We start from the raw sequence: 27,738 nt of genomic DNA, 5'->3' as shown, positions 1-27,738 counted from the left end.
GTGGGATTTATTAATATAGATATAGTGCCTAAAATTTCCATGCAGAAAAAAAAATTACACCTAGGTGTATTCTATAAAGAATGCCTGAATTTTATAGAATGTGCCTAATATTCCACTTGGCTTATAGATTACAGCGAGTCCCATCCGAGCGACTAAATTTAGTAGCAGGCAGTTATACCAAGTAAAACCTGGTGTAAATGCAGACGCCTAAATTAAGAATGGAGTGGGTGCATTCTGTAACAATGCCCATTGATTGTATAAACACTCTCAACCCACCCATGACACGTTCCCTTTTCAAATATGCGACTTAGAACTTTCACACATCATCATGCTTAGACAGTTGTGCATGCAAATTCTAATAGCAATTAGTGTCAATAATTACTTGTTAAGTGGCAATTATCAGCATTGATTGGTTTAAGTAATTAAGTTGCTCATGCAAAAGTCGCTCTATATATAATCCGAGGGTTAGAGCCTATATTTTTGGCACTTAATTTTTGGTGTCCTTTGTAGAAATCTACCTCTTAATGCCTCCTAAATAAGATGTAATAAGTGCTCCTGTGTTAATTCTTTGCAGGTCTCATGCACTAATGACAACATTAGCTCAATACCTGCAAAAAATGAAAGGAGTCATAAAAAGTGCCACTTTAAATCTGGGTTTAGAGCACGTTAAGCCCAGATCTCAGTACACTTTAGTAAAAGAGCCCCATTAACAATTAACAGCAACATAACATGCTGAAGTTAGTGCCAGCTTAAGAGGTATAGCTATCTGTACTGCATTACCTGCTATGCAATTAACACAGGATACATTTTTTTCTGAAATAACTGCATGACAAAATGTTGGGTACTGCCACTGCCATGCATTAATTTTGGCAATTACCTGTGAGGTAAATGCAAAAACTTACTGCAGCTTAGTAAATAAGGCCTTTAATATGATTATAAGTGAATATGGACTTGCTGAAGATTTTCAAAATAAATATTTAGAAACATTTGGGGCGTATAGTAAACATACAATTTTCTCTGCCTTATATTAGACATATATTTTCCTAAAAACAGAAAACAGCTAAAAATATTCAAGTGCTCATCAATATTTACTGTAAAAGAAAATATTCATCAGACATGAAATAAGTTTTGCAAAACTCCAAAACAGAATTTTGCAAAACATCAGAGAAGGGGTCACCACAGACACATAACCAATGTTTTCAGATCAGCTCATGCATGTATTCTTTATTCACTTAAATATATCTATATCTATTACTCTTGGGGGAATTCTGCGCTATTGCACTATACAGACTGCATAGAATTCTGCCTTTCCCGTGCAGAATTATGTGCAGTCTGCTTTTGCAGGCACAGCGGCACAGATACTGGCAGCTGGAAAGTGACTCTGTGACAGTGGCGTAGCCACAGGTGGGCCTGGATGGGCCAGGGCCCACCCAACAGTAGCACACATTTAGCGGTAGCTGGGGGGGATCCAAAGCTCCACCAGCTGAAGACTTCCACCTGATAGAAATGAAAATTCTACTCTCCACGATACCAGCACTTGCATATTAGTTTTCAGCGCATGCGTGCTGCAGACTGCCAAGGTGGAAAGAAGCGTTTTCCTGCCAGCTGAGATTTTATTTTGGTGATGGTTGGGTGAGGGGGGGGGAGAACACTTGGTGCCCACCCACTTCTTGCCTAGGCCCACCCAAAATCTGTTTTCTGGCTACGCCCCTGCTCTGTGACTTCATCCATCCCTCCCTCCACACTCACCGGTCTGGAGGAGGGCTGCTTCTGCAGTTCCTTTAAGGCATGCAGCTGCATGGAGGTCCACATGGCTCAAAGGAAAAGTCAGGCCAGGAATGGCAGAGGAGAAGAAAGCAGCCCGATCTGCGGCTCTGCAGTTGCTTCTCCTCCTACAGTGTTGGACTGGTGAGTGTGCAGGAGGAGGAGGAGGGAGGGTGCTTTAGAAAAATGTGGAGTGTAGGTGCAGAGGGGACTGGAAAAAAGTGGATGGAGTATGGGTGCAGGGAGATGGGCTGGAAAAAATATGGATATGTGTGGGTGCTGCAGGGGCTGGAAAAAATATGGATGGGGTGTGTGTGCGGGTGGAGGAGGGACTGGAAAAGTGTATGGAGTGTGGATGCAGGGAGGGGGCTGAAAAAAAGGTGGATGGAATGTGGGGGGCTAGAAAAAGGTGGCAGTGTTAGATGTCCAAATTCTGTCTTTGCAAAATTGGGGTTTGGATGTTTCAAACACATGGACGTCTGTTTTGAAATTTTGGGATGTCCATATACTTCGAGCACCTCTTTTTTGCTGCCATGGGGTCTCTCTCTTGATACTGGCAGAAGCAACAGCACTCAGGCGTTTCAGTAAAAGTCCATGAAAACCTCCATTTTTAGATTGCAAAGCTGCCTGTCTCCAGAGCTTGAAGGCATAGATAAACTAAGCACATGCCTAGGGTTCAAATGTATAATGTACACTAAACAGCATTACAGTACACAAACATTGTAGCATATGTATAGTTGCTGAAAGAACAGAAATGTACTCATATGATTCTACTGATATTGTGGATAGATTGGTTTGGATTATAGATTATAGAAGGAGTCCATGCATAGAAAAATGAAATTTTGTTTATTACAACTTGATTGCACACCTCATCAAGTACAAATTTGAAGCAAGTTAAAAACTAATATAATATATATATACTTAAAATACATCCCTTCCTTCACCCCATTCTTGTCCTTCACCCCTCCTTTCCTCAAACCCTTAACAACTTTTGCTTGCATCTCCTCCTTTAGCCATCTAATTCTCAACCCACTCAATCCGTATAACACATCCACACACCTCTAAGAACACTTAGAGTAGCCATACTGGGTCAGGCTAATGGTCCATCTAGCCCAGTATCCTGTTTCCAACAGTGGCCAAGCCAGGATACAAGTACCTGGCAGAAACCCAAATCGTGGTAACTGCCCCAAATCTATGTGCTAGTCAATTCTCCATCTATTTTCACTTTCAAAACATTCTCAAACAGCCATGTCATGTCTGTCCTGTTGAAACTGCAAATGCACTGGATCTGCAACATAGGTCCTGTGTACATAAATGTTCAAATCCTTTATATGCTGGAATTGGATCCCATCTAGCATACTCAGAAATTACTGTTGTGAGGACTACAGATACTTTTTTGTCATATACAGTACAGGTAGACTTTTTCAAGTATCTTGGTCCCTCCTGATATAAAGCTTGAAGATGAGGTATAACATTCTGAAGCAAATTTTGGCCTCAGTCTGCAACCAATGAAGGTTGAACAACATGGTCATAATAAGATCCCTTTCCTTCTTCCTGAGAAGCAAGCATGTAAGTGGTACTCTGTAATAGTGAAGTCGCCTCAGCTGCTTCTTAGCTAAGTCCTTATATGGGATATTATAGCAATTTACTCTACTTATTATAAAAGCATGTATGAGAGACTTCAAAACTGCCTGCTATAGAAATATCTTACCTTTCTCAGAAGCTGCATCCAGCAAATGCTGCTTGAATCACAGCTGCAATCTGTGACTTCTGCATCAGCACTCTTAGGGTTTTTCAAACCCTTCTTTTAAGTCAATGATGACCCACTCAGAACAAGCAAACACTCCAACAGTCTTTTAACCTATTTGGCCAGAGAAATGTCTTTTCTGAGTTCAATTAAAGCCTACTGGCTGTAAACCTACCTCAGACAGGTATTTATAAATTTATACCTGTTACTCACTTCTGTCATATGATCTGAAGTGATTTATAACAATGCAGTAAAGGGTATGATACATACCTGTAGCAGTTGTTCTCCGAGGACAGCAGGCTGATTGTTCTCACGACTGGGTTGACGTCCGCGGCAGCCCCCACCAACCGGAAGAAGCTTCGCGGGACGGTCGGCACGCAGGCCACGCCCACCGCGCATGCGCGGCCGCCTTCCCGCCCGTGCGCGACCGCTCCCGCCAGTTGAATGACAAGCAATAAAATATGAAACACACAACTCCAAAGGGGAGGAGGGAGGGTAGGTGAGAACAATCAGCCTGCTGTCCTCGGAGAACAACTGCTACAGGTATGTATCATACCCTTTCTCCGAGGACAAGCAGGCTGCTTGTTCTCACGACTGGGGTATCCCTAGCTCTCAGGCTCACTCAAAACAATAACCCAGGTCAATTGAACCTCGCAACGGCGAGGGTACAACAGAAATTGACCTACGAAGAACAACTAACTGAGAGTGCAGCCTGACCAGAATAAATTCGGGTCCTGGAGGGTGGAGTTGGATTTACACCCCAAACAGATTCTGCAACACCGACTGCCCGAACCGACTGTCGCGTCGGGTATCCTGCTGGAGGCAGTAATGAGATGTGAATGTGTGGACAGATGACCACGTCGCAGCCTTGCAGATCTCTTCAATAGTGGCTGACTTCAAGTGGGCCACCGACGCTGCCATGGCTCTGACACTATGAGCCGTGACATGACCCTCAAGAGCCAGCCCAGCCTGGGCGTAAGTGAAGGAAATGCAATCTGCTAGCCAATTGGAGATGGTGCGTTTCCCGACAGCGACCCCTAGCCTGTTAGGGTCGAAAGAAATAAACAATTGGACGGACTGTCTGTTGGGCTGCGTCCGCTCCAAGTAGAAGGCCAATGCTCTCTTGCAGTCCAATGTGTGCAACTGACGTTCAGCAGGGCGGGTATGCGGCCTGGGGAAGAATGTTGGCAAGACAATTGACTGGTTAAGATGGAACTCCGACACCACCTTCGGCAGGAACTTTGGGTGAGTGCGGAGCACTACTCTGTTGTGATGAAATTTAGTATATGGAGCATGAGCTACCAGGGCTTGAAGCTCACTGACCCTACGAGCTGAAGTAACTGCCACCAAGAAAATGACCTTCCAGGTCAAGTACTTCAGATGGCAGGTATTCAGTGGCTCAAAAGGAGGTTTCATCAGCTGGGTGAGGACGACGTTGAGATCCCATGACACAGTAGGAGGCTTGATAGGGGGCTTTGACAAAAGCAAGCCTCTCATGAATCGAACGACTAAAGGCTCTCCAGAGATGGCTTTACCTTCCACACGATAATGGTAAGCACTAATCGCACTAAGGTGATTCCTTACTGAGTTGGTCTTGAGGCCAGACTCTGATAAGTGCAGAAGGTATTCAAGCAGGTTCTGTGCAGGGCAAGAACGAGGTTCTAGGGCCTTGCTCTCACACCAAACGACAAACCTCTTCCACTTGAAAAAGTAACTCTTTTTAGTGGAATCCTTCCTAGAGGCAAGCAAGACCCGGGAGACACCCTCAGACAGACCCAACGCAGCGAAGTCTACGCCCTCAACATCCAGGCCGTGAGAGCCAGGGATTGAAGGTTGGGGTGCAGCAATGCTCCGTCGTTCTGCGAAATGAGAGTCGGAAAACACTCCAATCTCCACGGTTCTTCGGAGGACAACTCCAGAAGAAGAGGGAACCAGATCTGACGGGGCCAAAAGGGCGCTATCAGAATCATGGTGCCGCGGTCTTGCTTGAGCTTCAGTAAGGTCTTCCCCACCAAAGGTATGGGAGGATAAGCATACAGGAGGCCGGTCCCCCAATGAAGGAGAAAGGCATCTGACGCTAGCCTGCCGTGTGTCTGAAGTCTGGAACAGAACAGAGGCAGCTTGTGGTTGGTCTGAGAGGCGAAAAGATCCACCGAGGGGGTGCCCCACTCTCGGAAGATCTTGCGTACCACTCTGGAATGGAGCGACCACTCGTGCGGTTGCATGACTCTGCTCAGTCTGTCGGCCAGACTGTTGTTTACGCCTGCCAGGTACGTGGCTTGGAGAAGCATGCCGAACCGACACGCCCAACGCCACATACCGACGGCTTCCTGACACAGGGGGCGAGATCCGGTGCCCCCCTGCTTGTTGACGTAATACATTGCAACCTGATTGTCTGTCCGAATTTGGATAATTTGGCAGGACAGCCGATCTCTGAAAGCCTTCAGTGCGTTCCAGATCGCTCGGAGCTCCAGGAGGTTGATCTGCAGATCCTTTTCCTGGAGGGACCACAGACCCTGGGTGTGAAGCCCATCGACATGGGCTCCCCACCCCAGGCGAGATGCATCCGTCGTCAGCACTTTCGTGGGCTGCGGAATTTGGAATGGACGTCCCAGGGTCAAATTGGTCCGTATGGTCCACCAGAGCAGTGAAGTGCGGCAACTGGTGGAGAGGCGGATGACATCCTCTAGATTCCCGGTGGCTTGGAACCACTGGGAAGCTAGGGTCCATTGAGCAGATCTCATGTGAAGACGGGCCATGGGAGTCACATGAACTGTGGAGGCCATATGACCCAGAAGTCTCAACATCTGCCGAGCTGTGATCTGCTGAGACGCTCTGGTCTGCGAAGCCAGGGCCAAGAGATTGGTGGCCCTCGCTTCGGGAAGGTAGGCCTGAGCCGTCTGGGAATTCAGCAGCGCTCCTATGAATTCCAGAGACTGAGTTGGCTGGAGATTGGACTTTGGGTAATTTATCACAAACCCCAGCAGCTCCAGAAGTTGAATAGTGCACTGCATGGACCGGAGGGCTCCTGCCTCCGAGGTGTTCTTGACCAGCCAATCGTCGAGATATGGGAACACGTGCACTCCCAGCTTGCGTAGGTAGGCCGCTACCACCACGAGGCACTTGGTAAACACTCGTGGGGCAGAGGCGAGCCCAAATGGCAGCACACAATACTGAAAGTGCCGTGCGCCCAGGCGGAATCTGAGATACTGTCTGTGAGCTGGCAGTATCGGGATGTGAGTGTATGCGTCCTTTAAATCCAGGGAACATAGCCAATCGTTTTTCTGAATCATTGGCAGAAGGGTGCCCAAGGAAAGCATCCTGAACTTTTCTTTGACCAGGAATTTGTTCAGGCCTCTCAGGTCTAGGATGGGACGCATACCCCCTGTTTTCTTTTCCACAAGGAAGTACCTGGAATAGAATCCCTGCCCTTCCTGCCCGGGTGGTACGGGCTCGACCGCATTGGCGCTGAGAAGGGCGGAGAGTTCCTCTGCAAGTACCTGCTTGTGATGGGAGCTGAAAGACTGAGCTCCCGGAGGACAATTTGGAGGCAGGGAGGTCAAATTCAGGGCGTATCCGCACCGCACTATTTGGAGAACCCACTGGTCGGAGGTTATGAGAGGCCACCTTTGGTGAAAGAATTTTAACCTCCCTCCGACCGGCAGGTCGTCCGGTACGGACACTTGTAGGGCGGCTATGTTCCCGTGGATCCAGTCAAAAGCCCGTCCCCGGCTTTTGCTGTGGAGGCGCAGGGGGCTGCTTAGGCGCACGCTGTTGACGGGAACGAGCGCGCTGGGGCTGTCCCTGTGCCTGACGAGGCCTTCGGGCCGGCTGGTTGTACCTACGCTTCGCAAAAGAATAGGGTGCAGCCTGCCGAGCCCGGGAAAAACGCCCGCCCGCGGGGGCGGGTGCTGAAGGCGCCCGGTGGGAGAGCTTGTCGAGAGCGGTTTCCCGCTGATGCAGTTGGTCAACCATCTGCTCGACCTTCTCGCCAAAAATATTATCCCCCCGGCAAGGGACGTCAGCCAGTCTCTGCTGGGTGCGGTTGTCCAGGTCAGAGGCACGCAGCCATGAGAGCCTGCGCATCACTATACCTTGGGCCGCAGCACGAGATGCCACGTCACAGGTGTCAAAAATCCCCCTGGACAGGAACTTTCTGCACGCCTTCAGCTGCCTGACCACCTCCTGATATGGCCTGGACTGCTCCGGCGGGAGCTTATCGACCAGGTCCGCCAGCTGTTGCACATTGGTCCGCATGTGGATGCTCATATAGAGCAGGTAAGATTGGATGCGGGTCACGAGCATGGAGGATTGGTAGGCCTTCCTCCCAAATGAGTCCAGAGTGCGAGACTCCCGCCCCGGGGGCGCCGAGGCGGTATCCCTCGAACTCCGTGCCCTCTTGAGAGCAGAATCCACGACCGCTGAGTCATGGGGCAACTGGGGCCGCATGAGCTCTGGGTCAGAGTGGATCCTGTACTGGGACTCTGCTTTCTTGGGAATGGTGGGGTTAGTTAGTGGTCGCACCCAGTTCCGAAGCAGCGTCTCCTTCAGGACATTGTGCAGCGGGTGCCGTGGAGGACTCGCTAGGTGGTGATGGATAGTCGAGGACCTCGAGCATCTCGGCCCTCGGCTCTTCCACAGAGACCACGGGAAAGGGAATGCTTATAGACATATCCCGCACAAAGGAGGCAAAGGAGAGACTCTCAGGAGGTGAGAGCTTCCTCTCCGGTGACGGCGTGGGGTCCGAGGGAAGGCCCGTAGACTCCTCTGAGGAGAAATATCTCGGGTCTTCCTCTTCCCCCCACGAGTCCTCATCCTCGGTATCGGACATTAGCTCATGTAGCTGAGTCCGGTACCGGGCCCGGCTCGACGTCGAGGCACCGAGGCCTCGGTGTCGTCGAGCGGTGGACTCCCGCGCCGGCGGGGACGGAGCTCCCTCCATCGACGTCGACGGGGACTCCACCTGCGTGGCGGCCGCGACCGGCACCGCAAGCGGCGGCGGTGTCGACAGCCCCGGCGCCGGGCTAGAGCTCGCCGGCGCCACAGTCATCGGCGCCGGGGGCGCAAGCACCCCCGACGCCGGCACAGCCTGGCGCATCAGCCCTTCCAGGATCCCCGGAAGGATGGCTCTGAGGCACTCGTCCAGGCCCGCTGCCGGGAAAGGCGGTGGGGCCGGTAAGGGTGTCGGTGCCAGAAGCTGCTGGGGGCCAGGAGACGGCACCGAGGTGCCGGAACCCCGACGCGTCGGTACCTCCACCACCGACGGAGATCTCTCCTCTCTGCGATGACGCTTCGGCGTCGACTCCCCTTCAGGGTGCACCGAGGGCTCCCGGTGACGGCGCTTCTTATCTTTTTTCCGGTGCACGTCACCGGCGCCGGAGGGCATGGAGGAGGAGGAGGTCGATCCCCCTCGGTCTCGAGGTACCGGGTCCGACAGGGTTCGGTCCCGTGGCTCACGAGCTGAGGGAGTGACCGGGGCCGACAGCCCACGCGGCCTCTCAACCCCACTCTCACCGGCGGACCGGCGGGCCGACGGGACCTGTTCTCCTGGGTCGCTGCCATCGGTGCCGATGTCTCGGGCATCGATACCGGTACCGAAGATCCGGCCTTCGATACCGATGCCGTCGAGGTCGACGTCGAGGGGCCGGCGCAAGTTCCAAAAAGACGGTCCCGCAGAACTTGCCTCGCAACCTGAGTCCGTTTCCGGAGACCGAGACACAGCGCGCACGACTTGAGATTGTGCTCCGGCCCGAGGCACTGGAGGCACCAAGCGTGGGTGTCGGTCTGCGAGATCGGCCGGCCGCAGCGACCACACTTTTTAAATCCACTCGGGACCTTCGAGGACATCGACGGAAAAATCGCGTCGGCGAAGTCAAAGTCGGCAATGGTGGCTAAAATCACACCACGAAAAAACTAGCCGACCGAGCGGCCACTAGGCCGCAACGAGGCGTCCCCGCTGGAAGCGAGGGAAAAGGGGAGCGCGTGCTCCACACGCGCAGTCTTTTTTTTTTTTTTTTTTTTTGTAGAAGAAAAGATACTAAAGGAAATTAAATTAAATTAACGAAGCGCGATCCGCGTATACGCGATCGCAAGAATCCGGCGGCTGAAGTAGAGAGAGCGGCAAAGCACGACTCTCTCCAGGCGCGGAAAAAAAGGAACTGGCGGGAGCGGTCGCGCACGGGCGGGAAGGCGGCCGCGCATGCGCGGTGGGCGTGGCCTGCGTGCCGACCGTCCCGCGAAGCTTCTTCCGGTTGGTGGGGGCTGCCGCGGACGTCAACCCAGTCGTGAGAACAAGCAGCCTGCTTGTCCTCGGAGAATACCTATTACATAATAGCCCCTACAACCCCCATCCAACCCTCCCTCTTGCCCTCAGAATGTATACAGTGATTCCACCAACTCTATGATCCACTACAGATTCCTAAAAATCATAAAACAACAACTCAACTCTACCTAATAAAAGCCTTCAATAAGACCATAAAATCAGGACTGCAAACCACCAATTTATACCTCTTCACATGCTTGGCAAAAGAACCACATCTTTACAGCTTAATGGAATTGTCAAACAGTACAGCCACTAATGTTGATTTGCAGTTTATTCCACTATGTAGTTGCTGCAACTGAGAAAGTCCTATCCTAGATCCTAGTCAAATGCACCTAACCAACCCCTGGTACAATCTGTAAGCCCTAATCCATTGATCATAAATTTCTATCTAACCAACAAAAACATTTAGTTCATTTTCAGCTTTTGGGCTTTTCTTTCATTTTTCAGACTTTTAAAATTTGTTTCACACACTTTTTTAATAATAAAAAAATTGTAACATGCATTAGTACTTTATTACATCCATTGATCAACTTCATCTATATTCATTTGTAGATAAATATGCATCAATTTTTTTAAGGTGGCGTAATAAACCAAATACACACTAATGAATGCATATGTTTAGGGCTCCTTTTCCAAGTTGCGGTAAGCACTAATGTGTGCTTACCACAGCTTGAAAAGGCTTATCGTAGGGTGCACTGAGGTATCCCACAAAAAAAAATTCCAATGTGCATGTGCTATAAAATAAATTTTAATTTTTGGCCAAGGGGGCGTGTCTGTTTTGGAGAGTGAGCGTGTCTGTGCTAATCAGTTGGTACAGCCACCCTGCTGCACGCTGATTAGTATGTGAGCCATTACCACCTACAAAATGGGTAACGGTAAGAGGTCCATGAGCTAACTGCAACATTAGTGTATGGCCATTAATGCGGAAAATAGAAAATCTGCCATTTTCCAGTCAAGGCAAAAGGTGGTCTCAGTGCATATCCCTTTGAAGGGGTCTCCCTATGATTTACTTCCACATCTACAACTACTTGAAAGTCTAAAGAGTATGTATAGAGAAAAGTCACTTTTCAAATTACCTGGCATCATCTTGCAATTTTTGGTGGCACATTGCTTTAGTGCCAGTTCCCAGGATTTTGGATACTATTGGGCTCATTTTCGAAAGAGGACGTCCATCTTTCGACATAAATCGGAAGATGGATGTCCTTCTCCCAGGGACGTCCAAATCGGTATAATCAAAACCCGATATAGGACGTCTCCAACTGCACTCCGTTGCAAGGACAGCCAAAGTTCAAGGGGACGTGTCTGAGGCGTAGCGAAGGCGGGACTTGGGTGTGCCTAACACTTGGACATCTTTGACCCATAATCGAAAAAAACAAGGATGTCCCTGATGAACACTTGGATGTTTTCACCTGGACCTGTTTTTTTTATGACTAAGGCACAAAAAGGTGCCTGAAAAGACCAGAGACCACCAGAGAGAATCGGGGATGACCTCCTGTTACTCCCCCAGTGGTCACTAACCCCCTCCCACCCTCAAAAAACATCTTTCAAAATATGTCATGCCAGCCTCAGATGTCATTCTCGGGTCCATGATAGTGCATGTAGGTCCCTGGAGCAGTTTTAGTGGGTACTGCAGTGCACTTCAGACAGGGGGACCCAGGCCCATCCCCCCCTACCTGTTACATTTGTGGAGAAAACAGCGAGCCCTCCAAAACCCACTGTATGCACATCTAGGTGCCTCCCTTCACCCATAAGGGCTATGGTAGTGGTGTACAGATGTGGGTAGTGGGTTTTGGGGGGCATAGCACACAAGGTAAGGGAGCTATGTACCTGGGAGCATTTTATGAACGCCACTGCCCCCCTAGAGTGCCCGGTTGGTGTCCTGGCATGTCAGGGGGATCAGTGCACTACAAATGCTGGCTCCTCCCATGACCAAATGGCTTGCATTTGGTCATTTTTGACATAGACATCTTTGATTTCGAAAATTGCCGAAAGTCAGAAACGTCCAAATCTAGGGACAGCAAAATTTAAGGATTTGATTTGGATGTCCCTGATAGTATTTTCGAAATGAAAGATGGACATCCATCTTGTTTCGAAAATACGTGTTTCCCCGCCCCTGGATTTTGCCGTTTTGCAAGGACGTCCAAGTCGCAACTTGGACGTCCCTTTCGAAAATGCCCCTCCACGTTGGTTTTTGAGAATGACATATGTGATATTAACTGTGAACAGCATCTAGACATTTTAGGGATAAACTGAAAAGTGGCTATATGAAACCAAGGAATTACCATTGTTGAAACTTATGGATCATGGTTCAGACATCTAACATCAACCAAGAACTGGGAGGAGTAGCAGTTCTAAGTCAGGACACAATCAAACTGTGCAGAATCACCACCCATATCTAATTGTATCAGAATTCATTTTAATCCAACTAGAAGAAGAGAAAGCAATCTGGCTACCTTTTAACAGCATGAACTCCTCAGTCTGATTACAGAGATGATAGTTTCCCTAGGCTGAGGATCATTGGCGACTTTAGTTTAGATATCAAAGCCCAATATATCAGTTCAGATGTCTTCCCGCACATAATGACAGCACTAAGATTCACACAGATATCAATTTTCCAACCCACAAAAAGGGTGACATGCTAGACTTGGATTGTTCAGATGGGGGAATTACCTCAAGAAATTGTTGTCTGGATGGGAACATCTAGAACTATTCAAAGTTGTTGGAAAGCAGTAGGCAAAGCTGAAAGGAGCTATTGTAAAGGCAACAAACCTTTCTGTAAGGAAAGTAAATACAAATAAGAGGCCACTTTGGTTCTCAAAAGTAGCAGCTGAAAAAGTAAGGAAAAAGAGGTAAGCCTTTATAAAGCCAGATGCAAACAACTGATAAAAAGAAAGCTAAAAAAAGAATATGAAGAAAAACTTGCCGCAAAGATGAAAACTCATACCCCCTTGTTTACTAAGCAGTGTGGCAATGCCAACACAGCTCATTCAAAGTGAATGAGATGTCAGCGTTATCACATGGCATATCAGAAGCACGAAGCCTGTGAGGGAATCTATGGGACTGTTAGATCAGGAAGCAGCAAAAGGAGCACTCAGGGAGGACAAGGTCATAGCGGAGAGAATGAATGATTTTTTTGCTTTGGTCTTTATAGAAGATGTAAGAGATCTATCTATACCAGAAATGGTTTTCAGGGGTGATGATGCAGAGGAACTGAAAGAAATCTGAGTGAAGCTGGAAGATTAGTGAATGAAATTGACAAGTTAAAGAGTGATAAATCACTTGGACCGGACAGTAGGCACCCCAGGGTATTGAAAGAACTCAAACATGAAATTACTGATCTATCTCTAATAATCTGTAACCTGTTATAACTGTCCATAGTACCTGAAGACTGGAGGGTGGCCAATGGGACACCGATTTGTAAAAAGGATTCCAGGAGTGATCTGTGAAATTACAGACCGATAAGCCTGACTTCGCTGATGGGCAAAACAGTGGAAAATATTATAAAGAATAAAATTACAGAACATGTAGACAAACATGGTTTAATGGGACAGTGTCAGCATGGATTCAGCCAAGGGAGGTCTTGCCTCTCAATTTGATTCATTTCTTTGAAGGCATGAATAAACATGTCGATAAAGGTGAGCCAGTTGATGTAGTATATCTAGATTTTCAGAAAGCTTTTGACAAAGTACTTTGAGAGACTCCTGAGTAAATTTACGAGTCATGGGATAAGAGGCAATGTCCTTCTGTGGATTAAGAATCGGTTATTGGACAGAAAATAGAGGGTAGGATTAAATGGCCATTTTACTGAATGGCGGAGGGTGAATGGTGGAGTGCTGCAGGAATCTGTACAGAAACTGGTGCTATTTAGCATATTTATAAAATTATCTGGAAATCAAAGTGAAGTGATTAACTTTGGAGATGACACAAAACTATTCAAAGTTGTCATAACGCATGCGGATTGTGAAAAATTGCAGGAAGACCTTAGGAAACTGGAATATTGGGCATCCAAATGGCAAATGAGATTTAATGTAGACAAATGAAAAGTGATGCACATTGGGAAAAATAATACAATCATAGTTATCTGATGCTAGGGTCCACTTTAGGAGCCAGCACTCAAGAAAAAGACCTAGGTGTCATTGCAGACAATATGCTGCAATCTTCTGCTTAGTGTGTGGTGGTGGCCAATAAAGCAAACAGGATGCTAGGAATGATTAGAAGAAGAATGCAAAATAAGACCAAAAATATTATAATGCCTCTATATCGCTCCATCGTGTGTTCAATTCTGGTCGCCTGATCTCAGAAAAGATATAACGGAATTAAAAAAGGTTCAAAGAAGAGTGATCAAAATGATAAGGGGATGGATCTGCTCCCATATGGAGAAAGGCTAAAGAGGTTAGAGCTCTTCAGCTTGGAAAAGAGAAGGACGAGTTCTAAGTGGGTTACAAACGTCAAGAGGACCAGAACATACTCCTGGGATGTCAAATTAGTCATGGATAACAAACTATGTAACAGAATTTCTAAATAAAAAGGTCTTCATTTCTTCCTGAAGGAGAGATATGATTGGTAAAGAGAAAATTTCCCAACTACATCCCTCAATAAAGACGCTGCTTAATTGACAGGAAAGTTTAAAAAAAACCATTATCATCATATCTTTGTGTTCTTTGAGAAGATACAAATCAGAAATGAGGAAGCAAATTACTATGAATCTGCCCATGTAGGATTTTAAAAAGAAAGCATACTAGTTTAAAAATAACTCTAGCCTCCATGGGCAGCCAATGAAACAAAGTAATAAGGGGAAACATTATTGACTAAATATCAATCTGTTGTGTTCTGCACCATCTGAAGCCTTCTGTGAGATCTCTTAGTGCAACCTAGGTAAATTACATTATAATAATCTCATGAAGAAAGCATAGTGAGATGGAACAATCTAAATAAACTCCCAATATCCTTATAATTGGAGAAAGTATAAAAGCTACATTATCAATGGTGATCGACCAATGATTCAATTCTGGATTGAAATTGAAACAAAAACAAATTTGTTTTCTCTGCCTATAATTTAGCTTGTGATCCTGCATCCATTTTTCTAACAAGTTCATAGAAAAATTAGTTTTTGTACTATCAAGTTAGAAATGGATTGAGTATGAATTAATACTGAGATATCATCTACATAGATATAATTAAGAAGCCCATGGCTCTGAAATAAAAGGCTTAGAGATCTCAAACATATTAAACAAAATCGGCGAGAGGGCAGACCCTGTGGTACTCTACAGAGACTCCAGCTGAAGGACAGGTCCCCTTGTGACTTAACCCTATATAACCTGTTAGTCAAAAAGCCTCTGAACCAATTGAACACCACACCTGAAACCTCTAAATCCTCCAACTCATATAGTAATGCATGATCCACCAAATCAAAGGCCGATGACAAGTCAAACTGAAGTAATAAGACATTTTTTCCTTCACTTAATAATAACCTAGCATGATCCCTAATTTCTCCTCTGCTACAGGTGTCATAACTCTTAGCCAACCAGACTTTTCTCAACCCTTCCTCTTCTCCCAACTGCAAATGTATGAAGTAGAAAGTGTATTTATTTTATCTGATCATTACTGAGCTTACATCTTATTGTTTATCCTTCAGTGTCTGTCTTGTAGAACACCTACCATTTTCTTTCTGGACATGCAAATATTTCCACATGACCCAACTTTGAGGCCTTTTTTTTAAGCTGCAGTATAATTTGCAGATTCCACAGCTTAACGGGGGACTTTTCAATTTGCTAATTAAGGCCAATTAGCATCAATAATAGCTTATTTGGCAGTTATCAATGCTGATTGGCTTGATAATTAAATAATTTCATGTGCAAATCCAGTATATGACCGAATTTGCACACACAACTTAAGTCGTGCTATATAGAATCCAGGGGAAAGTACTAACTGCAAAAAATGCTCCAAAGTCCCTTAACATGGTCTGTGCGCCCAATCATCCCTGACCACAGTTACTGCCATTACAGTGTTTTCAGTTTTACCTCTTTTGGTGAAAGTATAGAAATGTAATCTTCATAAATAAGCCTAGTCTTTTCTTCAATAACTTTCTTGTTCTGCTCATTCTTTAAGTCTTCACACGCCAGCCAGAAAAGTAAGTTTTCTTCACTATATTCAGTTCGTAGGAATTCTCTGAAGAGGTTTCTTCCAGCTGGGTTTTTCATCATCTTATCAAAGTTCTGAGACCACGAAAGAATTTCATCTGCAGTTGGATTTTGGCTGGAAAAACAAACAAACAAACAAAAAAATCCACAAACTAGAAAGACACATTTAGTTTACTATGTACCATTCATACATAATTAGCCTGGTGTTAATTACCTAATCAGCGCTTGATTAGATGAACATGCTGTCTTGGTATTGAAGCAGCAATCAGACATTATTAAATGCTGTTATTATACTTATATTTGGTAGAGATATGCACAGACAAAAAACACTTGTCTTAGGTTTTTAGACTTCATGATTTTCACATTTTTTCTGTTTCAAACATTTGTTTTAATAAAAGATATTTACTCTGCATTAGAATTAGCATGCACAAGGAGGAAGTGACATCATTTACCAAAATGATCCTCTGAGCAGTGAGCTTTGCATAGCCTGATATAATCTTTGTGAGTATCTCTAATATTTAGCCATCAATGCAGGTGGCTTACCTTAAAACTGACCAGGATCAGCCTGATATGGAAAGTGGGCACCCTCTGCACAAGGGCTTGGCTGAATTTGCCTATCAACCAGCAGCCTCCACACATCGCATGCTGAGCAAGATGGCAACCACAGAGGCAATGCTAGGCCCAGAATCACCCCAACTCCAGGAAAGCAGGTCCCTAACAGTCTTGGCATTAGCGGAATCTATGATGGAGTTTCATCAGTTACTTGAAGAAATCAAGACAGACTTGTAGGTAGTTCAGTCTGAGCTTATCATGTTGTCAGCAGACATGCGGCGGTGAAATAGCCGAACTGGGTCATAGAATGGTGGACACTGAAACATGCCTCAATGAGCATCAAGAGGCAATCACATCCCTAATGCATCTCTGCAAGAACACAAATATTCTGGGTCCTACCTGTTGACAAGGTAGAGGACCTAGAAAATCACAGGAGGTGCAATCTGCACATCTAGGGACTCCCAGAAATGGTGGAATATAAGTCAATACCTTGCAAGCTCGGTGCTTTCACAACCTGTGCAGCCCATTGCTCCAGACAGTATAAAAATCAAATGGGTGCACAGAGCTCTAGGGTGCCCAAGGGCCAACTTTCCATGAGACATTGTTGTATATTTTGCGGACCACAAAACAAAAGAAGCAATTCTAGCCGAAGCACGGAAAGTCGAGGATCTTTGATGGGATACCTATGCTATAGAAATATATTTGGATCTGGCTGCAACTCTGTTGCGCAGGAGGAGTGAGCTGAAGCCCTATACCAGACATCATTTTGAAAAGGGCATTAAATATAGATGGCAATATCCCTTTGCTCTCACTTTTTATCTAGAAGGGAAATTACTACAGATCAGAACTTTAGAGGTTGCCAAGAATTTCCCGACATGGCTCCTACCTCGCAGAGGCCTGTTATTTCATCCTCTGCAAAATCCAGAGCAACACAGCTTTTTCAGGCTTGACCAAAGTGGAAGGTGGGTGACCCAGGATACAGAGTGCTTGATCCACCAGACCTCAGGTGTGCAAACAAACGCGTCAAAATAATTCTGCTAGAATGCTTCTTAGGGCTAGTCATTTTGATCCTGTTACTCCTCTTATCGTTACACTCCATTAGCTTCCATTAACGTTTCGTGTCCAGTATAAGATCATCTTAATAAACCATAATGTTCTTTCTGCTGGAGAACCATCTTACTTGTCAAATGTTGTAATTCCTCACACTCCTACTCATAATTTACGATATTTAGACTCTAACCGCCTTACTGTGCCTCCACCCAGATATGCTTATTTGGAGTCTACTAGATCGTCCGCTTTTTTCATTTTGTCACCAAAATTATGGAATGGGCTCCCCCTGGAGATTTGGAACAAATTATCTTTGACCAATTTTAAAATGAAATTGAAAACATTTGGGTCTTATTGGATTGCTGAGAAGGTCTCCTGTGATAGGTTCGGAAGGCTTGCATCTATATTTTTAATTTTTTAGGTTATTTTATTGTTTAATGTTAATGCCTAAATTAGATTTATTTTTCGGAATGTACGCTATTTTCTTTCCTATTAATTATTGGTGTTTTATTATGTTTTCAAAATTTTAAAATTGTAAACCACTTTGATCTTGCTTGAAGTAATGACGGTATGTCAAGCCTGAAATAAACAAACATAACTTTCAGGTGCCAATCCAATGTGACTGACTGGCTTTAGTGGCAGGTGGAACTTTGCTGCTCCTTAGTATATCTCTGTCTCTGAGGTCCTGGTTTGGCAAGGACCAACATTTAACACCTACTGATTTTTTTAAATGATGGCCTAGTATGAATGTTGTTAGATCAACCATCTGTTTTGATGGAGACGCTTGTAAACATATGCCTGGTCTTTGTTTAATATTTTTGTCCAGGCTATATTTGTGATGCTCTCCTCCCTCTAAGATGTACCATGTTTTCAGTGTGCTTTACCATCATTACTGTTTCACAAAGATCAGATGGGAAGGGGTGGGGAGATGGGTGGGTGGAGGGGGTACATTAGAGGTTCATGTCAAGACCAAGGGTTTGCCTTTGTTTTTTTGTTTTTAAAGCATATGTTTGGGGAAGAATCATTGTTATAGTGTAATTTTCCATGAGTGATATTAATTGCCTTTATGTCTCTCAATGCTAGGGATTTGAATATTCCTGTCAAGTATCATGTGCTATTTAAATAGGCAAAACAACTGAAAGCTGATGCTCTTTTTATAGAAGAGACCCATTTGCTTCCTAGGCAAGAGCGAGTCCTCTTGTTTTTCAGCTATGCTGAAATACACTTAGCCTGTAACAAGTTTAGGGGCCCTTTTACAAAGGCATGCTGAAAAATGGCCTGCGGTAGCGCAGATGTGTGTTTTGGGTGTGCACAGAATCATTTTTCAGTGCACCTGTAAAAAATGCCTTTTTTTATTTTTGCCAAAAATGGATGTGCAGCAAACTGAAAATTACCACGCATCCATTTTGGCTCTGAGACATTACAGCCAGCCATTGACCTAGCGGTAAAGTCTCACATGGTAATCAAGCAGTAATGACCTGCACGCGTCTGAAAAAATTTTTTTTCGGACGTGCACCAAAAATGAAATTATCGTAAGAGCCACATGGTAGCCGGGCAATAACTCCATTTTGGCACGTGTTGGGCAAGCGGATTAGTAAAAGGGCCCTTAAGTATGAAGACCAAAGGGATGGGAATTTTGCTGGCCTAAACTCAGCCATGGTGAGTAAAGACAAAACTAGCTGATGAAGAAGGTTGCTACCTTCTACTGATAATACAACTGTATCACAGCACATTTACTCTATTGAATATTTAGGCTCCCAATCACGATCAAGGAGATTTCTTTGACCATTTTTCCAAAACGGCGACTGCTAGATTTATGGAGGGAAGCCCATTTGGGGGATAAGGATTACATATATTATTCAGTCAAGCACTAGTATGTGGGGGAATCCAGAGCTTTTAGGTCAAGTGGAGGAGATTACCATTCATTCTCTATCATGGTCTGACCATCCCTATGATAATGACCTTGGCCATAGCACTGCATAACACCAATTGCAGATATTGGCACTTAGATGACACGCTGACTGACCTTACCCATGTGGCTCACTTAGAGAATAATTTGCTCGACTTTCTATCTTATGTGGTAGCTGAACACAAGGGTTCCACAGAACAAGTACTAACATGTACTTACCACAAGCTAAAAAGCACTTCTATAGGGGCATGCTCAGACATCCCACGGTAGTTTTTGGATTGTTGCATATTTCCCACGTGCTAAATAATACATTTTATTTTTTAGTGTTGGGGGTGTGTTTGGGGTGGACACCAGGCATGCCCAGTGCTAATCGGTTAGTGCAGCTACATCATTGCATGATAACTGATTAGCGTGCTTGCTACAGTAAAATAGAAAAAAGTATTTTACTGGCTAGTGAATACCATGATAATACTTTCTGCTCTGCTGTGGCTGGGAGCAGTCTGCATTTCCAGCTACAGCCATGTGTGACAGCAATGCCCAACTGGCCTGCTATATTTCTTAGCAGCTGAGAAACAAATCAAGAGGCCTCCTACCCCTGAAATCAGTGATGGGGGTAGTGGTGAAGGGCATCTCCACTTCACTCTGTTAGGAGGGTGTAAGGTTAAATTGCTACCTCCAAACCCCACCCATTTGTACAAAAATTTAAAAGCTCCCCCATGTCTCTCACCAGATCCCTCTGGGGATCTAGTGTGTGTGTGTGGTGCTGGTGTGGGGGGGGGGGGGGGGGGGGGAGGGCAGGAGCCCCTAGCAGTAGTCTTATAGTATGACAGCTAAGGTTCAAGCCAGTAGTACAGAAGATCAGGAGCTTATGTGGCATCATTTAAAAAAAAAAAAAAAAAAAAAGGAAATCCTGCCCCCTACAACCCCAGGGACAACTAGTAAATACTGGAGTGGATACTGAAGGACCATGTAATTTTTTGAGCAAAGGAATAGGGCTTCAGTTAATATTTTAACTTTATATGTTTCTATACCTCATGGACATGTGGGGAGAGGAGGTCATGTCATTCAGCAAAAACTTTTAAGTAGAGCAAGCTGCTCCTTGGGAGCCTCTGTATTAGTGGGTTAATGCTCCCATGAGAACATTAGGCACCAATATTCAGAAAATGCTGAGTGGTCGATATTTAAAGCAATTTAAACGGCCAAAAATAGCTCTTGGCCATTTAAATCGCTTCTCCAGGGCAAATTGAATAGTGCCGTTGAAAATGTCCAGTTAAGACACAATTCTATAAACAGCGCCAAAAAATAACATGCTAATTGCTATTCTATAAATGGTGCTGAAAGTTAGGTGCCATTTATAGAATAGGCTTTAGTGTCTAACTTCAGATGTGAGAATTTACACCAAGAGGCATATTTTCAAAGCACTTTGGGAGGCTAAGTTCCATAGGTTTCTATGGAACTTTGGGAGGCGAAGTGCTTTGAAAATATGCCTCCAAGTAAACCCTTGTGTAAATCCTTGCATCTAAATTAGGCATGGATCCCCCTTACTTTATAAGAAAGCACATAAAGTTTAGAAATGCCCCTAATCTGCCCATAACCCTTCCATGTCTGAACCCCATTTTCAGAGCCATGTGACTAAAAATGTGCACACAAATTTCAATTTAGGCCAAGTTGTGGCAATTATTAACACCCAATTGGCACTAATTGGCTCATTATTCAATTAAATTGTGTGTGCAAATTGGGTGAGCACCTACATTTGCATGCACAATTTTAAGTGCCATTTAAAGAATTTGGGGGTTATTGCCCAAGCCAAAACCAGCTATTTTATAGGCATTCTGATGGCAGAGTCAACACTTAACCAGCTAGGCTAACCGCATAAATAGGACTGGTGAAGATTCAGCAACTCCAGCATTGGCAAGGTCAATGCCAGATAGACTTCTATAGTCTGTGTCCTGCAAATGGAAAAAGACTGGTGAAGATTTGACAACTCCAGCACTGGGGAAACCAAGGCCAAAGACAGACTTCTATGGTCTGTGTCCCATGAATGGACAAAAGACAGGTGAAACTTCAACAACTCCAATGTTGAAATCACTTTGCCACCTGCTGCAAGTGAGAGTGCTGTGCAGCTCAGGGGAGAAGGAAAAGCATCTTGACTGGTAAGTTGAATACTGTCAGCAATGCTTGGGGTTGATCAGTGGCGTATCAAGGGGGGGGGGGGGCGGTGGGGGCGGTCCGCCCCGGGTGCCAGTGGGTGGGGGGTGCTCCGCTCCCGCCGCCTCCTTTAAACAAAAATCGGTGAAGCAGCGTCGCAGGCAGCGCCTCGCCTGCCCTGCTTGTGAAAAAAATCAAATCTCCTTCTCCTCGTCTTGACGTCGACTCGGGCCTTCCAATCAATCACTATGTCCCGCCCTCCTCTAAGGTAAATTCTGCGAGGGCGGGCGGGACATAGTGATTGATTGGAAGGCCTGAGTCGACGTCAAGACGAGGAGAAGGAGATTTGATTTTTACAAGCAGGGCAGACGAGGCGCTGCCTGCGATGCTGCTTCGCCGATTCAGACAGTAGTGAGAACGGGACTGAGGTGGGGAAGGAGAGGGGCGAAAGGGACTGGAGTGGGGATCTCAGACGGGAGAGGGGAAAAGGGGAGGGGAGAAGGGGACTGGAGTGGGGATCTCAGACGGGAGAAGGGAAAGGGAGGGGAGAAGGGGACTGGGTTGGGGATCTCAGATGGGAGACGGGGATCTCAGACGGGAGAAGGAAGGGGAGGGGAGAAGGGGACTGGGGTGGGGGTGTTCAGAGGGGAGAAGATGACTGGGGTGGTGGTCACAGACAGGAGAAGGGGAGGGGAGAAGGGGACTGGGGTGGGGGTGTTCAGAGGGGAAAAGGGGAGGGGAGAAGGGGACTGGGGTGGGGGTGTTCAGAGGGGAAAAGGGGAGGGGAGAAGGGGACTGGGGTGGGGGTGTTCAGAGGGGAGAAGAGGACTGGGGTGGTGGTCACAGGCAGGAGAAGGGGAGGGGAGAAGGGGACTGGGGTGGGGGTGTTCAGAGGGGAGAAGAGGACTGGGGTGGGGGTCACAGACAGGAGAAGGGGACTGGAACTGGGGGCTGAAAAAAGGGGCAGTTAGAGAGGGGGCAGATCCTAGATGGAAGGGGGGCAAATGGTGGATTGAAGGGGCAGAGAGAAAGGGCAGACAGTGGAGTGGATGGAAGGGAAAGGGCAGACAGTGAATGGAAGGGGCAGAGATAGAGGGCAGATGTGGATGGAAGGAGCTGGGTGAGAGGGCAGACATTGGATGGAGGGGACAGCAGAGAGGGCTGACACTGGATGGCAGAGAACGAAGACAGATGCTGGATGGAAGGAAAATGGTGAAAAGAAGATGAGGAAAGCAGAAACCAGAGAAAACAAACTGTAAATAAAATATATATTTTTGTTTTTTGCTTTAGGATAAAGTAGTATTGTAGCTGTGTTAATAAATGTTTATAATAGAACATGTAAACAAGGTAATCTTTTTATTGGACTAATTTTAATACATTTTGACTAACTTTCGGAGAACAAAACCCCCTTCCTCAGGTCAGGATAGGATACTGTAACAGCACTATACTGTACTGACCCAAGGACGGAGGTTTTGGCCTCTGAAAGCTAAATGTATTAGTCCAATAAAATGGTATTATTTTACTTTCTATATTTGTTTTATTTCTATTTGTTAATTTGTAAAGTGGTGATTGGTATTTGTTAGTTTTTTCAAATTTACATCTGCTGTCTTTATATTTTGCACAGTACTAGGAGACATTTTCTGTTTCTGTGGTGTTGCATTGTATGCAGAGTCTGGCATCGGGGGTTCAGTTTAATTTTTGTCTAAATAGAAAGTTTATGATTACTTATTCAATAGTGGATTAGGGTGTATCTGTGTTTGTGAAAAAGACATGGCTTTCAGTTGGCATTGACTGTACAGGATCGACGATCTGTACTATTTTGTCTGGTTTCGTTTTACAATAGGTGAATTGATGTTCTAGTGCTCACTGTAGTGCTTAAGATGCTTTCCTTTTCCTTGTGTGACTCGTAGAAATGACTGCTTATGGTATGGTAGAATTGCTCTAAAGGTCCTGAGTGTTTTGTATTCTCGGCATGCCTAGTACTGGATTTTTTTTGGGGGGTGGGGTGTTAAAAAATGACCGGCCCCGGGTGTCAACTACCCTAGGTACGCCACTGGGGTTGATACATGGTTGTAACCAAGACTGCATCATGTTATGGTGGAGACTTGACAACCAGTGGTGTGGCTCTGGCCACCTTGTTGGGTAGACTGGATGGACCATGTGAGTCTTTATCTACTGCCATTTGTTGTACATTACTGTTATAGTTCAGAATGGGACTGTTTACATAGAGAAATTTAAATTTCAAATATTTTAAATTACTGATGGAACTATTTGAGATGATATACACCTATCACATTTATCCTTATAAGACTGTACAGAATCTCAATTTAAAACCTACAAAACCTCCACCCCCAGGCATTATCAAGCCATCTAGTAAAACTACTACTATAATTGATAGCATTGATTGTTCTACATGAGAGTGAAATAAATCTGGATTTTAAACAAAATTGTATAGAATCTCAGTTTAAAACCTGCACCTCCAGTTCTGTAAAACACTCCACATTTCTCAACAAGTCTTTTGCCTTATAACTCACTGTTCAAAAAGAAAAAACAAAATCAAATTGTGTTAACACAGGAACCATAAAACTCTCCTTCTGCTATGAGAGGGACATTACAGAAATGGCAAAGCTTCTCAATGATTTCAAGTACCTAAGGACCTAAGACTTGCTGTACTGAGTCATAAGAACATATGCATTCCCACAGACTGAAGGTCCATCAAGCCCAGTATCCTGTTTCCAACAGTGGCCAATCCAGGTCGCAAGTACCTGACAAGATCCCAAAACGGGTACTTGTGACCTGATTTTGCCACTGTTGGAAACAGGATACTGGGCTTGATGGACCTTTGGTCTGTCCCTGTATGGCAATGCTTATGTTCTTTTGACCCAGTACAGCAAGTCCTATGTTCTTAGGTCCCTCTAGCCCAGTATTGTGATTCTAACAGTGGCCAGTTGAGTGAAAAAAAATATTTTCTCCTGTTTCACCATTAGGGATAAATTGTATAACAAAGTGCCTATGTAAATACACTTATTTCTTGTCTTTTTAATAAAGGCAACCTAGACACCCATTTGCCTTTATAAAATAGGATCCTAAAATAACCTCCCCATAGAGCACAAATGTGACCATCTCTGGGAAAAGACTAAAACCTCCAAAAACAAAAAATGAGGTTTTAATGAATTCTGTTAGAGCAAACAATTTGTAATACAATGGTTCAAACATCATATGTTTATGTGAAACCCCCCCCCCCCCCCCCACAAAAAAAAAACAACAGAAATTCAAATATGTAACTTTTACAGATTGCTTATGGATCCATGACATGAAAAATTGGCCAGTCTCAAAATTTTGGATTATACTTTAGTCACCTTTTTCCAGAAATGGTCACAAATTCTCTTGCACACATTTACAGCTACAATGAGGCAGATGGATGGTATATGCATATATGAATGCATTTTATAAAGTATTTATATATCACTCTATATCTGCTCTGCTCAAACCATGCCTGCATCAAATTGCATAAAAGTAGGTGTTACATTTCAGAAAATGCTTGGATAAAATTACACTCTTACTGAAATTATTCACAGTACTTTTTAAATTTGAACATGAGAAATAATAATAAAAAAATCCGTAATGGGCACTTTGTAACATTTACACACATTTACGCAACAGTTTAAACACATCTTCGGACCTGTTGAGTCATATAAATGCTTCTGTTCAAATGTATTTGCATATTTGCAGCATATTATTTTTAAATTTGGAAGATATATGAATACAATCAAATGAATATGCTCACTAAGAGATCCACATTCAAAAAAACTGCTTAGTGAGAAAGTTATCTGGAGGGTGGGGAAAAAGGATCCGTGCATATCTGTGTGACTAGCTTACAAAGTTAGCTGGACAAGCCTAAGTTTCTTCAGCCTATTCTAGAGCTAGTGACAATAGGCAATGTAACCTTGGACCTCCCCTTCAAGGCAATTTCCTCCTTGATACAAACCCCCAGCCCATCTTAAGGGAGTATCTTCAAGTGCAGACCCTGTCTCCTTATCAAAGCAACCTCTAGAGATTGGACCCGAGCCCCTTATTTATTATGGGGCGGATATTCAGACCACAAGAGTTAAACCGGCTAACTCCCATGGTAGTCGCTAAGCCTGGATATTCAATGCTGGGCCTTTTCTGGTGACCGGCATTGAATATACGGTTTATTTTTGGCCAGTTTAAAGATAACTAGCTAAGTCAATATTCAGACTTAGCTGGTTATCTTTAAACTGACCAAAGATATACCAGGTTTTCATTTGGCTGCAAAACCCGGTTATGATCTTGAAATTGATAATGGACCAGAAACTTTGAATGATAAGGTGGATGTTATTGTGGATGATTAATGTCGATATTATTGTTTTTCCCATTGTTCCAGGTATGACTCCTAAAGTTTTCGTCAGAAATATTTCCTTAATTATTACTTCGAAAGGAGTGAAGCCTGTGAAAACTGGGATTGCTTTACCAGTGGGATTTGAATTAGAGACTTAAGTATATGTATCTACTATAATAAAACGCAGCCTCAACGTTCTGAGGACACTGACGTCACTGAAGTCACTCACACACCGGTTCGTGGTTTCATGGTGGTGAAGCCACCACAACATCTTCATGCCCCGCCCTCGCGCCACACGTGATGACGTCGAGGGCGGAATACGAAAACAAATTTACGCACGGGGAGCAATAGGGAAACTACTCCTCCCCTTCCAACAAATCCTAGCCGCCGCTGACGTGCACATGAACCCCGCCCCTTTCGCCACATAGCCCCGCCCATGGTAGCACACGCTTAACCTCACCAACCTCCCTCCCTCCCTCCCTGTCACTTCCCCTCCCCTTATGCGTGTCTCCATGGTGGTTTAGAGGTACCTGTTCCGTCGGCCCAGGAAAGAAAGAGCCCCCTCTTTCCTCCCGTAGCAGTGGCTTCCTTGCTGCATGGTGTGGGAGACCGGCTCTTGGCGTTTCAAAATGGCCACCGAGAGTTCAAGCTGCCTCGCGAGACTTCAACTCTCGGCGGCCATTTTGAAATGCCGAGAGCCGGACTCCCACACCATGCAGCAAGGAAGCCACCGCTACGAGAGGAAATAGGGGGCTCTTTCTTTCCTGGGCCGACGGAACAGGTACCGGAAGGGGAGGGGAAGGGAGTCCCGTGCCCGCTAGCGCCTGTTTCATCGGCGCCAGAAACGGGCCATTTTTACTAGTTGTTAAATAATTTCTGGTTTTTAAAAGAGAGAGAATGTAATCAGATGTATTATTTCTAACTAAAATCTGGACAATAAGTATGTTCTCATTGAAATGAATTGACTATACACCGTATTTGGTCTTGAAGAAGCCAACCAGATGATCAATGTGGAATAATGAATTAGATGAGTAATATCTGTGGATAATCAGGTTAATACCATGTTTTCTTTTTTCTGTTTACTGTTTAATTGATCTCCTTGTCTTATTTCACTCTCCCTATTTTTCTTCACTTTGTGGTCTAAGAAAGAGAAAGATTGTATATAATCCATATATCTAGTTGGGATTGTTTTCTTCTTATCTTGTATTAATGTGCAGTCATCTCTGTATTACTGTTTGCAAGTGACCCTTGTAAAATGAAAAATTATAAATAAATGATTTAAAAAAAAAAAAAAAAAATCGGTGGATAGCCAGTTATATTGGGTAATATAACTGCTATCTGGTAGTTGCTAACTAGTTATCCCCCGCTGAATATCTGTGGATTGCTGATTAAGTGTTATTTAACCATTCAACAGCTGTTCTGATCGGTTAAATAGCGCTGAATATCGGGGGGAGGGGGGGGGGTAGTATGTCCTCTCTCAGGTCTGGTTCAAGCAAGTTTCATTTTGTATTTTCCTATCTCCAGAGGTCTAACAATCTAAGGGGCCCTTTTACCAACCTGCAGTAAGCACTAATGCCTGCTTACTGAAGCAAAAAATGACTTACTGCGGGAGTGTGCTCTGGCATCCCACAATTATTTTGGGGTTCGGCATGTGCTACCCACACGCTAAAAAGTAAAACCTCTTTTTTTAAGTGGTTACGGTGGGTCTGGGGCGGACAGCGGACATTTTCTGCGTTAATTGGCTAGCAT

The 27,738-nt window shown here is 45.0% G+C and overlaps 1 protein-coding gene across 1 annotated transcript in view; it reads right to left on the bottom strand.

Moving 5' to 3' along the window:
* The window catches only part of RGS17 (regulator of G protein signaling 17), a 153,811-nt gene that overhangs the window by 10,036 nt on the left and 116,037 nt on the right, over positions 1 to 27,738 (bottom strand). The window contains exon 4 of the mRNA XM_030195505.1: positions 15,854 to 16,088. Coding sequence (XP_030051365.1) covers positions 15,854 to 16,088 — 235 coding nt within the window. The remainder of the gene's footprint in view (positions 1 to 15,853; positions 16,089 to 27,738) is intronic.

This window comes from Microcaecilia unicolor, chromosome 3, assembly GCF_901765095.1.
Source record: "Microcaecilia unicolor chromosome 3, aMicUni1.1, whole genome shotgun sequence".
Taxonomy (NCBI): Eukaryota; Metazoa; Chordata; class Amphibia; order Gymnophiona; family Siphonopidae; genus Microcaecilia; species Microcaecilia unicolor.
Note: the sequence above shows the minus strand (reverse complement) of the source record. Positions and strands in the feature narration are given on the sequence as shown.